Source organism: Dendrobates tinctorius, unplaced genomic scaffold (genome assembly GCF_039654945.1).
Source record: "Dendrobates tinctorius isolate UK_male_01 unplaced genomic scaffold, ASM3965494v1 ptg000491l, whole genome shotgun sequence".
Taxonomy (NCBI): domain Eukaryota; kingdom Metazoa; phylum Chordata; class Amphibia; order Anura; family Dendrobatidae; genus Dendrobates; species Dendrobates tinctorius.
The window spans coordinates 1211027-1225330 of record NW_027362152.1 but is presented as its reverse complement, the minus strand read 5'-3'; the positions used below and the strand labels follow the sequence as shown (position 1 = coordinate 1225330).

General features: G+C 44.1%; 1 protein-coding gene across 4 annotated transcripts in view; it reads right to left on the bottom strand.

Annotated features, from left to right (window-relative positions):
- LOC141078030 (uncharacterized) overlaps positions 1 to 14304 on the bottom strand; it is a 432903-nt gene that overhangs the window by 260404 nt on the left and 158195 nt on the right. For all 4 annotated transcript variants that reach the window (XM_073564829.1, XM_073564830.1, XM_073564831.1 and 1 more), the window contains exons 6-7: positions 388 to 534; positions 79 to 258 (exon numbers count right to left, since the gene is read on the bottom strand). In XM_073564829.1, coding sequence (XP_073420930.1) covers positions 79 to 258; positions 388 to 534 — 327 coding nt within the window. The remainder of the gene's footprint in view (positions 1 to 78; positions 259 to 387; positions 535 to 14304) is intronic.

Here is a 14304-nt window from a genome sequence, read left to right as displayed (position 1 = left end):
ACACACAATGATACCGTCATCCCCCCGATCCCTTCATAGTGTTACTGTATAATGTCCCAGCATTCCCAGCAGTGTCACCTCTCCAGTCAGCAGCTCAATCATCTTGTAGATGAGCTCTAGGATCTTCTGGTCATTGATGTCCTCATGGATCAGGGGGTGAGGTGGAGGCCCCGTGATTGGGCTCAGGGGTCTTCCACATCCCTCAGACACAGGGTCCTGACAGCGATCACTAGAGGTCTTCTTCACCACTGTGTAATCCTGGTTATGGAGAGACACATTAATAAATCTCACTACAGACATTTCCAGAGTCCTCACCTCTCCAGTTCTGTCCATCTGTTATTCCCATAGATAAGAATGATGTAATGTGACGTCATCAGAATCTCTCACCTCTCCAGTGAGACGGAAGAGGATCTCTAGGGTGAGGTGTAACATCCTCTCCGCCATCTTGTCTCTGTCCATATCCATCCTTGATGGGTAAATCAGGAAAATTCTCTTCTGTAGATCTTCACTGAGAGGATCCGATATTGTAGAGACCTGAATGAGAAGAAGATGATCCGATGTAACATCATAAGAATCCTGTGTAATAATACAATTACTGGAGATAATAAGGGAAACATATGAGGAGATTTATTATCTTACAGGGTTTAGTTTTCTTCCCTGACATCTACTAATAAAACCTATATATTTAGGCCACAGACATCAAGCAGTTTCCTCCTCGGAGTCGGCAGCTGAACACGTTCCTCATAGACTCATCTTCCATAATGCTAATTCTCGTCTCATTACCGACACTGGAATCGGCATTAGCAATACTGCAGGAGATATTCATTACACGCGACATGAGAAATAACTCCTTCATGATGAGGACGACATCTTCATCTTCTACTGCGGCTCTAGAGACAGATTTGGCCAGAGTCGGTCACTGACTCCATCCCCACCGGCCGTCTATATGAAGGTTTCCCGTCTTCCCCGCACTGGAATCTTCTATCACGTTAGATCTCAGCTCTGAGTCACACACAGAAGTTTGAGGCTTTTAGAAAAGTTTTTTGTTTCCACAATCACAACGGCCAGAAATGATCTGATCCCAAAGTCTCCATGTACAGTGATTTATGGGGATTATTTCTGGCCTTAGACTTTCCTATATTACAAGAAAAACTCCAGAAAAGCCGATATTAAAATGTTTCTAAAGAAAATTGGCTCCAACAATTCTTGTAAGAAGAAAAAAGCAGAAGACACATTTTATAATTTGTAACATGATAAAGATTTATTACAAAGAAATGAATCTTTTTGGTTCCCAGAACATAGATGTACACCGCAGGGACGGCACAGAGGAGGCTGCAACAAAAACCCTGAAAAGCAAACATGGCATCTAAGAAGATGTGACAGAGTTTGGCTGAATGCCCCCCGCCCCCAAGTACTCGATAGTATGGGGCGGCCTAGTTACTCCGATACTTACATGCCTAATAATGGGGTCTGGGCTGCAATGTATGAAGGTCTATTAGGCCGGGCCAGAGGCAACATCCAATAAGTTACCTCATAACGCCCCCATACACATTAGGCTAAAGTTCCATGAAAGCACTGATTTCGGGGGGTTTGGCCGACCATGTACTGTATTTGGGGGCCTCCCGACAGAGGATGTCAGGGCAGAGAAGGATCCGGCATCCTGAATTTCAGAGGATAATCCGTTTGTTCTTCCTGTAGATAATCCTCCTCTAGAGGAGTCTGGAGGCGACTCTCTCATACAGACCACAGGAAAGCTGGAATATTTGTGTGTATGGGGGAGTTGGGAGAGATCGCCGTCTGCCAAATGACCGATCAGCCAACTCTGACCTCATGTGTATGGGGCCGTTAGTATTACACTGACAGGCAGTGATGATACACGGCACTACAGTAGTACAGGGCATCACCGGAGCCATCAGAGGCTTGTATGTTGTATGATCGCACTGATCAGAGGGGTTTAAAAAGGTTTAAAGGGGAAAAATATCACAGTTTCAGAAACAAGAAATATCCGTCACTATATGGAAAGCAGAGTCCCTGCACAATGTTAGTTACGTCACGTCCATAACTACTTTATTATACTCTATTATCCTGTACACAGTGGAGTAGATAGAAATCACAGATCCCACAGCAATAGCTGGAATTGGACCTCTCAACTTAATGGAAAAAAAACCTCTATATATAAAGCTGAGTGTATATACAGTATGTATGTGTGATATAAAAGGGTTAATAATTTGCCTTTATACGCCTTTAATTGCCTTTTGCCTATTATTTCTAGAATTGTTCTTATGACACTGCAGACTATTAGTCTCTGTTTCAAGGAGACTATACTTGTTATCATATACGTTCTCAATAGTCAGCAACAACATGTTCTGGGTACATGGTAAACAAGGTATGACCCTGAGGGGTGGAGGCTACATGAGCCACATAGAGTTACATTTGTTGTAAATGGTATAAAAGATTGCCTTGTGTTTCATTACGTCAGATAAAGTGATTTGCCCATGGCCCGTGTATGCCGTCTCCTTTCTCTCCAAGCGCTTGTAAATTAAGGGCGTAAACTTCTAATTTGGCCTCACTGGTGATCTAGCATATCTGACTCTGGGTCAGAACTAAAGCAGCTACGACATGTGTATGTGTAGCAAGCCACGCCCACTCCACATAGCAACCAATCACTAAGCATCTTTCATTTGACCAGAGCTGTTTAAAAGAAGCTGAGCTGTGATTGGTTGCTATAAGCAAGTTTTCCCACTCCACAACACCTCAGCAGACACTGACCAGGTAGGAGAAATCTAGCACCCCGGGAACATAAGCTCCCAGCCATTGTCTGTCCCCAGAAAGGAGCAGAGAGCACATGACAGAAATGCATCACCCCCTCCTCTATTACTGCCGCGCTCTATTGTTACCGGCGTAGAAAATCGCATCATCAGTGGCCGCACACAAAGCTGCACTGCCAGGTTACATAACAGCACATCTCCAGGAACTCCCTGCTCAGCGCCACCCAGCTGGGGACTATGGGATGGAGGATGTGTGATGGGTATATGGGCACGAGACTATGGGATAGAGGATGTGTGATGGGAATATGGGATGGAACAATGGGATGGAGGATGTATATGATGGGTATATGGGCACGGGACTATGGGATAGAGGATGTGTGATGGGTATATGGGCACAGGACTATGGGATAGAGGATGTGTGATGGGTATGTGGGCATGAGACTATGGAATGGCGGAAATGTATGATGGGTATATGAGCAATGGACTATGGGGTGGAGGATGTATGATGGGTAAATGGGCACTGGATTATGGGATGAAGTATATGTATTATGGGTATATGGGCACTGGACTATGGGATGGAGGGTATGTTATGGGTATATGGGCATGGGACGGAGAATGTGTGATGGGTATATGGGCACTGAACTATTGGATGAAGGATATGTATGATGGGTAAATGTGCACTGTACTATGAGATGGAGGATATGTATGATGGGTATATGGGCAAGGGACTATGAGATGGAGGATGTGTGATGGGTACATGGGCATAGGAGTATTGGATAGAGGATATGTATGATGGATATTTGGGCACTGGACTATGGGATGGAGGATATGTATGATGGGTATATGGGCACGGGACTATGGGATGGAGGATATGTATGATGGGTATATGGGCAAGGGACTATGGGATGGAGAATATGTATGATGGGTATATGGGCACTGGACTATGGGATGGAGGATGTGTATGATGGATAAATAGGCACTGGACTAAAGGATGGAGGATATGTGTGATGGGTATATGGGCAGTGGACTATGGGATGGAGGATATGTATGATGGGTATATGGGCATGGGACTATGGGATGGAGGATATGTATGACGGGTATATGGGCAAGGGACTATGGGATGGAGAATATGTGTGATGGGTATATGGGCACGGGACTATGGGATGGAGGATATGTGTGATGGGTATATGGGCAGTGGACTATGGGATGGAGGATATGTATGATGGGTATATGGGCATGGGACTATGGGATGGAGGATATGTATGACGGGTATATGGGCATGGGACTATGGGATGGAGAATATGTGTGATGGGTATATGGGCAGTGGACTACGGGATGGAGGATATGTGATGGGTATATGGGCACTGTACTATGGGATGGCGGATAATCATTATAATTTGTTACAACTAACCCCAGTTAGTTACTGTGCCCGGGCAACGCCAGGCTCTTCGGCTAGTATATTATATATATAATATATAAAGCGCAAAGTGTGTATGTATGTGTGTGTGTGTGTGTGTGTGTGTGTGTGTGTGTCCTGGATAGGCATCCGCATCGTCGCAGCTACAGCCACAAAATTTGGCACAGTCACACGTCTGGACCCCGAGAGCGTCCTAAGCTATGTTGTGAGGCGAAATTTTAACCCCGCGCGTTCCAATTCGCCAATTTTGCCCCTGTCCACATACTGGGGAAAAAGTGTGTGCGCATCAAGCCCCGCCCCTCATTATGATGTCACAATGGTTGCCATGGTGACGCTGATGTCATCATAGGTTGCAAGCCCCGCCGCTCATTATGATGTCATAATGGTTGACTATGGGATGGAGGATGTGTGATGGGTATATGGGCTCTGGACTATGGGATGGAGGATGTGTGATGGGTATATGGGAACTGGACTATGGGATGGAGGATATGTATGATAGGTATATGGGCAATGGACTATGGGGTGGAGGATGTGTGATGGGTATATGGGCACGGGACTATGGGATGGAGGATGTGTATGATGGGTATATGGGCACGGGCCTATGGGATCATGGATATGTATGATGGGTATATGGGCACGGGCCTATGGGATCATGGATATGTATGATGGGTATATGGGCATGGGTCTATGGGATGGAGGATATGTATGATGGGTATATGGGCACTGGACTATGGGATGGAGGATATGTATGACGGGTATATGGGCACTCGACTATGAGGATGTGTGATGGGTATATGGGCACGGGCCTATGGGGTCGTGGATATGTATGATGGGTATATGGGCATGGGACTATGGGATGGAGGATATGTATGACGGGTATATGGGCACTGGACTATGGATTGGAGGATAATTATAATTTGCTATAACTAACCACAGTTAGTTACTATGCCCAGGCAGCGCCGGGCTCTTCAGCTAGTATATATATATATATATATAGCAAAACAACACATAGACCAGCTAACCTCCGAGCTCTGGATGGTAAATACCTGTTTCCTCTGTGTTGCACGGACCAAGACTGGGAACAATTCCAACAATGTAGAAATCAAGGCAGATAAGTCCAGCAAGCGGAAACTTCAGGTGGTATAATAAAATCCAAGAATTTTTATTGCAGATAATTTAAAAACTCCAGAGTTCAGTAACAAGATGCAGACATAATGCTGAACTACGCGTTTCGGCGGTAACAGCTGCCGCCTTCTTCACGGGCTCAAACTGCTTCTGGAATACTCCAACGTTCTTAAGTAGAAAAAACATTTCTTAGCCTCATAATCAAGAAGTAGTGACAGGTGTGGATAACATCCTTCAATGTTAACTCTATAGCTTCCAAGTAGAGAAGAAAAGCATCAGTGTGAACAGTACCTGCTCTAACAAAGTTATCTGATCTGGTTCAAGTAAAGTTACTTTTACTCCATTTTTTAGTCCCCAGTATCATAATATTGTTGCGATCATTAAGCCCATTCTATGTCAAGATAAAACCTTAAAAACACTGGTAGATAGTGAATCTATTGTGTTTGTTGCTGACCGTGCCCCCACTCTAAGTTCACTTCTATCTTCTCGCCTTTTCAGGGATCCCTTGTCTCTCAACTCACAGGACACCAACTGGTTAAAAACCAAAGGTTTCTATGGGTGTGGAGCTAATGTGTGCAAATGTTGCAAGCATGCCACAAAATCTAAAACATTGATGTCTATGCACAATAATAAGACTTTGATATTCTTTCATATACAGTGGGGCAAAAAAGTATTTAGTCAGTCAGCAATAGTGCAAGTTCCACCACTTAAAAAGATGAGAGGCGTCTGTAATTTACATCATAGGTAGACCTCAACTATGGGAGACAAACTGAGAAAAAAAAATCCAGAAAATCACATTGTCTGTTTTTTTTTCATTTTATTTGCATATTATGGTGGAAAATAAGTATTTGGTCAGAAACAAAATTTCGTCTCAATACTTTGTGATATATCCTTTGTTGGCAATGACAGAGGTCAAACGATTTCTGCAAGTCTTCACAAGGTTGCCACACACTGTTGTTGGTATGTTGGCCCATTCCTCCATGCAGATCTCCTCTAGAGCAGTGATGTTTTTGGCTTTTCGCTTGGCAACACGGACTTTCAACTCCCTCCAAAGGTTTTCTATAGGGTTGAGATCTGGAGACTGGCTAGGCCACTCCAGGACCTTGAAATGCTTCTTACGAAGCCACTCCTTCGTTGCCCTGGTGGTGTGCTTTGGATCATTGTCATGTTGAAAGACCCAGCCACGTTTCATCTTCAATGCCCTTGCTGATGGAAGGAGGTTTGCACTCAAAATCTCATGATACATGGCCCCATTCATTCTTTCATGTACCCGGATCAGTCGTCCTGGCCCCTTTGCAGAGAAACAGCCCCAAAGCATGATGTTTCCACCACCATGCTTTACAGTAGGTATGGTGTTTGATGGATGCAACTCAGTATTCTTTTTCCTCCAAACACGACAAGTTGTGTTTCTACCAAACAGTTCCAGTTTGGTTTCATCAGACCATAGGACTTTCTCCCAAAACTCCTCTGGATCATCCAAATGCTCTCTAGCAAACTTCAGACGGGCCCAGACATGTACAGGCTTAAGCAGTGGGACACGTCTGGCACTGCAGGATCTGAGTCCATGGTGGCGTAGTGTGTTACTTATGGTAGGCCTTGTTACATTGGTCCCAGCTCTCTGCAGTTCATTCACTAGGTCCCCCCGCGTGGTTCTGGGATTTTTGCTCACCGTTCTTGTGATCATTCTGACCCCACGGGGTGGGATTTTGCGTGGAGCACCAGATCGAGGGAGATTATCAGTGGTCTTGTATGTCTTCCATTTTCTAATTATTGCTCCCACAGTTGATTTCTTCACTCCAAGCTGGTTGGCTATTGCAGATTCAGTCTTCCCAGCCTGGTGCAGGGCTACAATTTTGTTTCTGGTGTCCTTTGACAGCTCTTTGGTCTTCACCATAGTGGAGTTTGGAGTCAGACTGTTTGAGGGTGTGCACAGGTGTCTTTTTATACTGATAACAAGTTTAAACAGGTGCCATTACTACAGGTGATGAGTGGAGGAAAGAGGAGACTCTTAAAGAAGAAGTTACAGGTCTGTGAGAGCCAGAAATCTTGATTGCTTGTTTCTGACCAAATACTTATTTTCCACCATAATATGCAAATAAAATGAAAAAAAAAACAGACAATGTGATTTTCTGGATTTTTTTTTCTCAGTTTGTCTCCCATAGTTGAGGTCTACCTATGATGTAAATTACAGACGCCTCTCATCTTTTTAAGTGGTGGAACTTGCACTATTGCTGACTGACTAAATCCTTTTTTGCCCCACTGTATTAATTGGAGCATCTTATGGGGGCAGCATATGGGGGCATAATCTATGGAGCATCTTATGGCGGCAGCAAATGGGGGAATAATCTATGGAGCATCTTATGGGGGCAGCATATGGGGGAATAATCTATGGAGCATCTTATGCGGGCATAATCTATGGCACATCTTATGGGGCCATAACCTTTATGGAGCAGCATATGGGGCATATTATTCTATGGAGCATCTTATGAGGCCCTTATTAACCTTTCTGCAGCATTATATGGGGTCTATTTTGTATGGAGCATCTTATGGGGCTATCATGAACTGTATGGAACATTATATGGAGCTCATGATTCAATGTGGCTATTCAAAAACATTTAACCTACTGATGTCTCAATTAATTTTACTTTTATTGGTATCTATTTTTTTTTTTTTAAATTCACCAGTAGCTGTTGCATTTTCCACCCTAGGCTTATACGCGAGTCAATAAGTTTTCCCAGTTTTTTGTGGCAAAATTAGGGGGGGTCGGCATATACTCGAGTATATGCGGTGTATATATATATATATATATATAGCAAAGTCATATCTCCCGACTCTGCAGATTGCATGCTGTCGCTGTAAGCCCAGACCAGATGGTATGGAGATAAATGAGGGATACCAAAGTTCAAAAATAAGACTTTCTTTTACTTAACAAGAACTTGATGAGAAGTATATACATCAGATGGCAGGCACAACACTTTATAAATGCTTCTTCTGCATTATGCAGTCAGGAACTTTCCAGTGACATGCGGCAGTACATAACCTTTGTTATAAGCCACAATAGTGCAGCAAACCTGAGCTAATGACCTCTTCCTGCTCTTTGTCTCCACTATGCTCCCTGCCTGGAATCCGAATTCTTACTGCCATTATATCTTTGCTTTCCTTCAGAACGTACTATCTGATGTCTCCCTCTTGGCACACAACACCATATCAATTCAGGACTGCAATCGGATAGACCAAAGGCCTGGATTTCTCACTTTCTATCGGACTCATCACAAGGATATTCGTTCTCCTGTGTGCCCAGGTAGCTCAGTATGAGGTCTCCAACACAGTATGATGACCCCACAGCACCTCACATTGTATTATGGCTAGAGATGAATGTATATTTCAATGTTGTTCGGCTTATGATCGCCAAATTTGCAATATTCGCAGAATATTGCCGAACATGCACAACACAAAAGCCGGTGTTTCCCAAAATGTGTGACTGCGCGGTAAACACCGAAGTAGTGTTATTGATCAGCAGTAAAATCATCCCCACCGTTCACAGAGCCGTGGTTCGCACGCTGTCAGAAGATAGTGTGACCCCTCATCAGTGATCGGAGGTAAAAAGTTTACCTCCGGTCACTGGTGTCAGCTGATGGGACAACAGCGCCCATCATCCGACACCTACAGCCGCTAATAACAGTGAGAGCCAGAGCGGCGGATGGGAGTATTCATCAGCCGCTACTGCACTGTAAAGAAGCAATAAAAAAAGAAGCTGTGTGGGTTCCCCTGTACTTCTGATAACCAGCCAGGCAAAACTCACAGCTGGGGGCTACAACTCTCAGCTGTCAGCTTCAGCAAGGCTGGTTATCAAGAATAAAGGGATCTCCCCAAAAGCCAGCAATTCATGTGCTGCGTTCAGTAAAATCACAGCGTGACAGGTTAGAATAGATAGATCAGATATATACACATAGAATACATAGATATATAGATGGCAGTGACACACATATATATATTACATAGGGTGTATCGTGATAATGTGAGAAGATTATACTGTGTGTGGTGGGATGGTGATACTGTTAGAAGATTAAACTGTGTGTGGGGAGATGGTGATACTGTGAGAAGATTATACTGTGTGTGGTGGGATGGTGACACTGTGAGAAGATTATACTGTGTGTGGTGGGATGGTGATACTGTGAGAAGATTATACTGTGTGTGGTGGGATGGTGATACTGAGAAGATTAAACTGTGTGTGGGGGGATGGTGATACTGTGAGAAGATTATACTGTGTGTGGTGGGATGGTGATACTGTGAGATTATACTGTGTGTGGTAGGATGGTGACACTGTGAGAAGATTATACTGTGTGTGGTGGGATGGTGATACTGTGAGAAGATTATACTGTGTGTGGTGGGATGGTGATACTGTGAGAAGATTATACTGTGTGTGGTGGGATGGTGGTACTGTGAGATTATACTGTGTGTGGTGGGATGGTGATACTGTGAGAAGATTATACTGTGTGTGGTGGGATGGTGACACTGTGAGAAGATTATACTGTGTGTGGTGGGATGGTGACACTGTGAGAAGATTATACTGTGTGTGGTGGGATGGTGATACTGTGAGAAGATTATACTGTGTGTGGGGGGATGGTGATACTGTGAGAAGATTATACTGTGTGTGGTGGGATGGTGATACTGTGAGAAGATTATACTGTGTGTGGTGGGATGGTGATACTGTGAGAAGATTATACTGTGTGTGGTGGGATGGTGATACTGTGAGAAGATTATACTGTGTGAGGTGGGATGGTGATACTGTGAGAAGATTATACTGTGTGTGGTGGGATGGTGATACTGTGAGAAGATTATACTGTGTGTGGTGGGATGGTGATACTGTGAGAAGATTATACTGTGTGTGGTGGGAAGGTGATACTGTGAGAAGATTATACTGTGTGTGGTGGGATGGTGATACTGTGAGAAGATTATACTGTGTGTGGTGGGATGGTGATACTGTGAGAAGATTATACTGTGTGTGGGGGGATGGTGATACTGTGAGAAGATTATACTGTGTGTGGTGGGATGGTGATACTGTGAGAAGATTATACTGTGTGTGGTGGGATGGTGATACTGTGAGAAGATTATACTGTGTGTGGTGGGATGGTGATACTGTGAGAAGATTATACTGTGTGTGGTGGGATGGTGACACTGTGAGAAGATTATACTGTGTGTGGTGGGATGGTGATACTGTGAGAAGATTATACTGTGTGTGGTGGGATGGTGACACTGTGAGATTATACTGTGTGTGGTGGGATGGTGATACTGTGAGAAGATTATACTGTGTGTGGTGGGATGGTGATACTGTGAGAAGATTATACTGTGTGTGGTGGGATGGTGATACTGTGAGAAGATTATACTGTGTGTAGGGGGATGGTGATACTGTGAGAAGATTATACTGTGTGTGGTGGGATGGTGATACTGTGAGAAGATTATACTGTGTGGTGGGATGGTGATACTGTGAGAAGATTATACTGTGTGTGGTGGGATGGTGATACTGTGAGAAGATTATACTGTGTGTGGTGGGATGGTGACACTGTGAGAATATTATACTGTGTGTGGTGGGATGGTGATACTGTGAGAAGATTATACTGTGTGTGGTGGGATGGTGATACTGTGAGAAGATTATACTGTGTGTGGGGGGATGGTGATACTGTGAGAAGATTATACTGTGTGTGGTGGGATGGTGATACTGTGAGAAGATTATACTGTGTGTGGGGGGATGGTGATACTGTGAGAAGATTATACTGTGTGTAGTGGGATGGTGATACTGTGAGAAGATTATACTGTGTGTGGTGGGATGGTGATACTGTGAGAAGAATATACTGTGTGTGGGGGGATGGTGATACTGTGAGAAGATTATACTGTGTGTGGTGGGATGGTGACACTGTGAGAAGATTATACTGTGTGTGGTGGGATGGTGATACTGTGAGAAGATTATACTGTGTGTGGTGGGATGGTGACACTGAGATTATACTGTGTGTGGTGGGATGGTGATACTGTGAGAAGATTATACTGTGTGTGGTGGGATGGTGATACTGTGAGAAGATTATACTGTGTGTGGTGGGATGGTGATACTGTGAGAAGATTATACTGTGTGTAGGGGGATGGTGATACTGTGAGAAGATTATACTGTGTGTGGTGGGATGGTGATACTGTGAGAAGATTATACTGTGTGGTGGGATGGTGATACTGAGAAGATTATACTGTGTGTGGTGGGATGGTGATACTGTGAGAAGATTATACTGTGTGTGGTGGGATGGTGACACTGTGAGAATATTATACTGTGTGTGGTGGGATGGTGATACTGTGAGAAGATTATACTGTGTGTGGTGGGATGGTGATACTGTGAGAAGATTATACTGTGTGTGGGGGGATGGTGATACTGTGAGAAGATTATACTGTGTGTGGTGGGATGGTGATACTGTGAGAAGATTATACTGTGTGTGGGGGGATGGTGATACTGTGAGAAGATTATACTGTGTGTAGTGGGATGGTGATACTGTGAGATTATACTGTGTGTGGTGGGATGGTGATACTGTGAGAAGAATATACTGTGTGTGGGGGGATGGTGATACTGTGAGAAGATTATACTGTGTGTGGTGGGATGGTGATACTGTGAGAAGATTAAACTGTGTGTGGGGGGAGGTGATACTGTGAGAAGATTATACTGTGTGTGGTGGGATGGTGGTACTGTGAGATTATACTGTGTGTGGTGGGATGGTGACACTGTGAGAAGATTATACTGTGTGTGGTGGGATGGTGATACTGTGAGAAGATTATACTGTGTGTGGTGGGATGGTGATACTGTGAGAAGATTATACTGTGTGTGGTGGGATGGTGATACTGTGAGAAGATTATACTGTGTGTGGTGGGATGGTGATACTGTGAGAAGATTATACTGTGTGTGGTGGGATGGTGATACTGTGAGATTATACTGTGTGTGGTAGGATGGTGACACTGTGAGAAGATTATACTGTGTGTGGTGGGATGGTGATACTGTGAGAAGATTATACTGTGTGGTGGGATGGTGATACTGTGAGAAGATTACACTGTGTGTGGTGGGATGGTGATACTGTGAGAAGATTAAACTGTGTGTGGGGGGATGGTGATACTGTGAGAAGATTATACTGTGTGTGGTGGGATGGTGATACTGTGAGATTATACTGTGTGTGGTAGGATGGTGACACTGTGAGAAGATTATACTGTGTGTGGTGGGATGGTGATACTGTGAGAAGATTATACTGTGTGTGGTAAGATGGTGACACTGTGAGAAGATTATACTGTGTGTGGTGGGATGGTGGTACTGTGAGAAGAATATACTGTGTGTGGTGTGATGGTGATACTGTGAGAAGATTATACTGTGTGTGGTGGGATGGTGGTACTGTGAGATTATACTGTGTGTGGTGGGATGGTGATAATGTGAGAAGATTATACTGTGTGTGGTGGGATGGTGACACTGTGAGAAGATTATACTGTGTGTGGTGGGATGGTGATACTGTGAGAAGATTATACTGTGTGTGGTGGGATGGTGATACTGTGAGAAGATTATACTGTGTGTGGTGGGATGGTGATACTGTGAGAAGATTATACTGTGTGTGGTGGGATGGTGATACTGTGAGAAGATTATACTGTGTGTGGTGGGATGGTGATACTGTGAGAAGATTATACTGTGTGTGGGGGGATGGTGATACTGTGAGATTATACTGTGTGTGGTGGGATGGTGATACTGTGAGAAGATTAAACTGTGTGTGGGGGGATGGTGATACTGTGAGAAGATTATACTGTGTGTGGTGGGATGGTGATACTGTGAGATTATACTGTGTGTGGTAGGATGGTGACACTGTGAGAAGATTATACTGTGTGTGGTGGGATGGTGATACTGTGAGAAGATTATACTGTGTGTGGTGGGATGGTGATACTGTGAGAAGAATATACTGTGTGTGGGGGGATGGTGATACTGTGAGAAGATTATACTGTGTGTGGTGGGATGGTGATACTGTGAGAAGATTAAACTGTGTGTGGGGGGAGGTGATACTGTGAGAAGATTATACTGTGTGTGGTGGGATGGTGATACTGTGAGATTATACTGTGTGTGGTAGGATGGTGACACTGTGAGAAGATTATACTGTGTGTGGTGGGATGGTGATACTGTGAGAAGATTATAATGTGTGTGGTGGGATGGTGATACTGTGAGAAGAATATACTGTGTGTGGGGGGATGGTGATACTGTGAGAAGATTATACTGTGTGTGGTGGGATGGTGATACTGTGAGAAGATTAAACTGTGTGTGGGGGGAGGTGATACTGTGAGAAGATTATACTGTGTGTGGTGGGATGGTAATACTGTGAGATTATACTGTGTGTGGTAGGATGGTGACACTGTGAGAAGATTATACTGTGTGTGGTGGGATGGTGATACTGTGAGAAGATTATACTGTGTGTGGTGGGATGGTGATACTGTGAGAAGATTATACTGTGTGTGGTGGGATGGTGATACTGTGAGAAGATTATACTGTGTGTGGTGGGATGGTGATACTGTGAGATTATACTGTGTGTGGTAGGATGGTGACACTGTGAGAAGATTATACTGTGTGTGGTGGGATGGTGATACTGTGAGAAGATTATACTGTGTGTGGTGGGATGGTGGTACTGTGAGAAGAATATACTGTGTGTGGTGGGATGGTGATACTGTGAGAAGAATATACTGTGTGTGGTGGGATGGTGACACTGGGAGAAGATTATACTGTGTGTGGTGGGATGGTGGTACTGTGAGAAGAATATACTGTGTGTGGTGGGATAGTGATACTGTGAGAAGATTATACTGTGTGTGGTGGGATGGTGGTACTGTGAGATTATACTGTGTGTGGTGGGATGGTGATAATGTGAGAAGATTATACTGTGTGTGGTGGGATGGTGACACTGTGAGAAGATTATACTGTGTGTGGTGGGATGGTGATACTGTGAG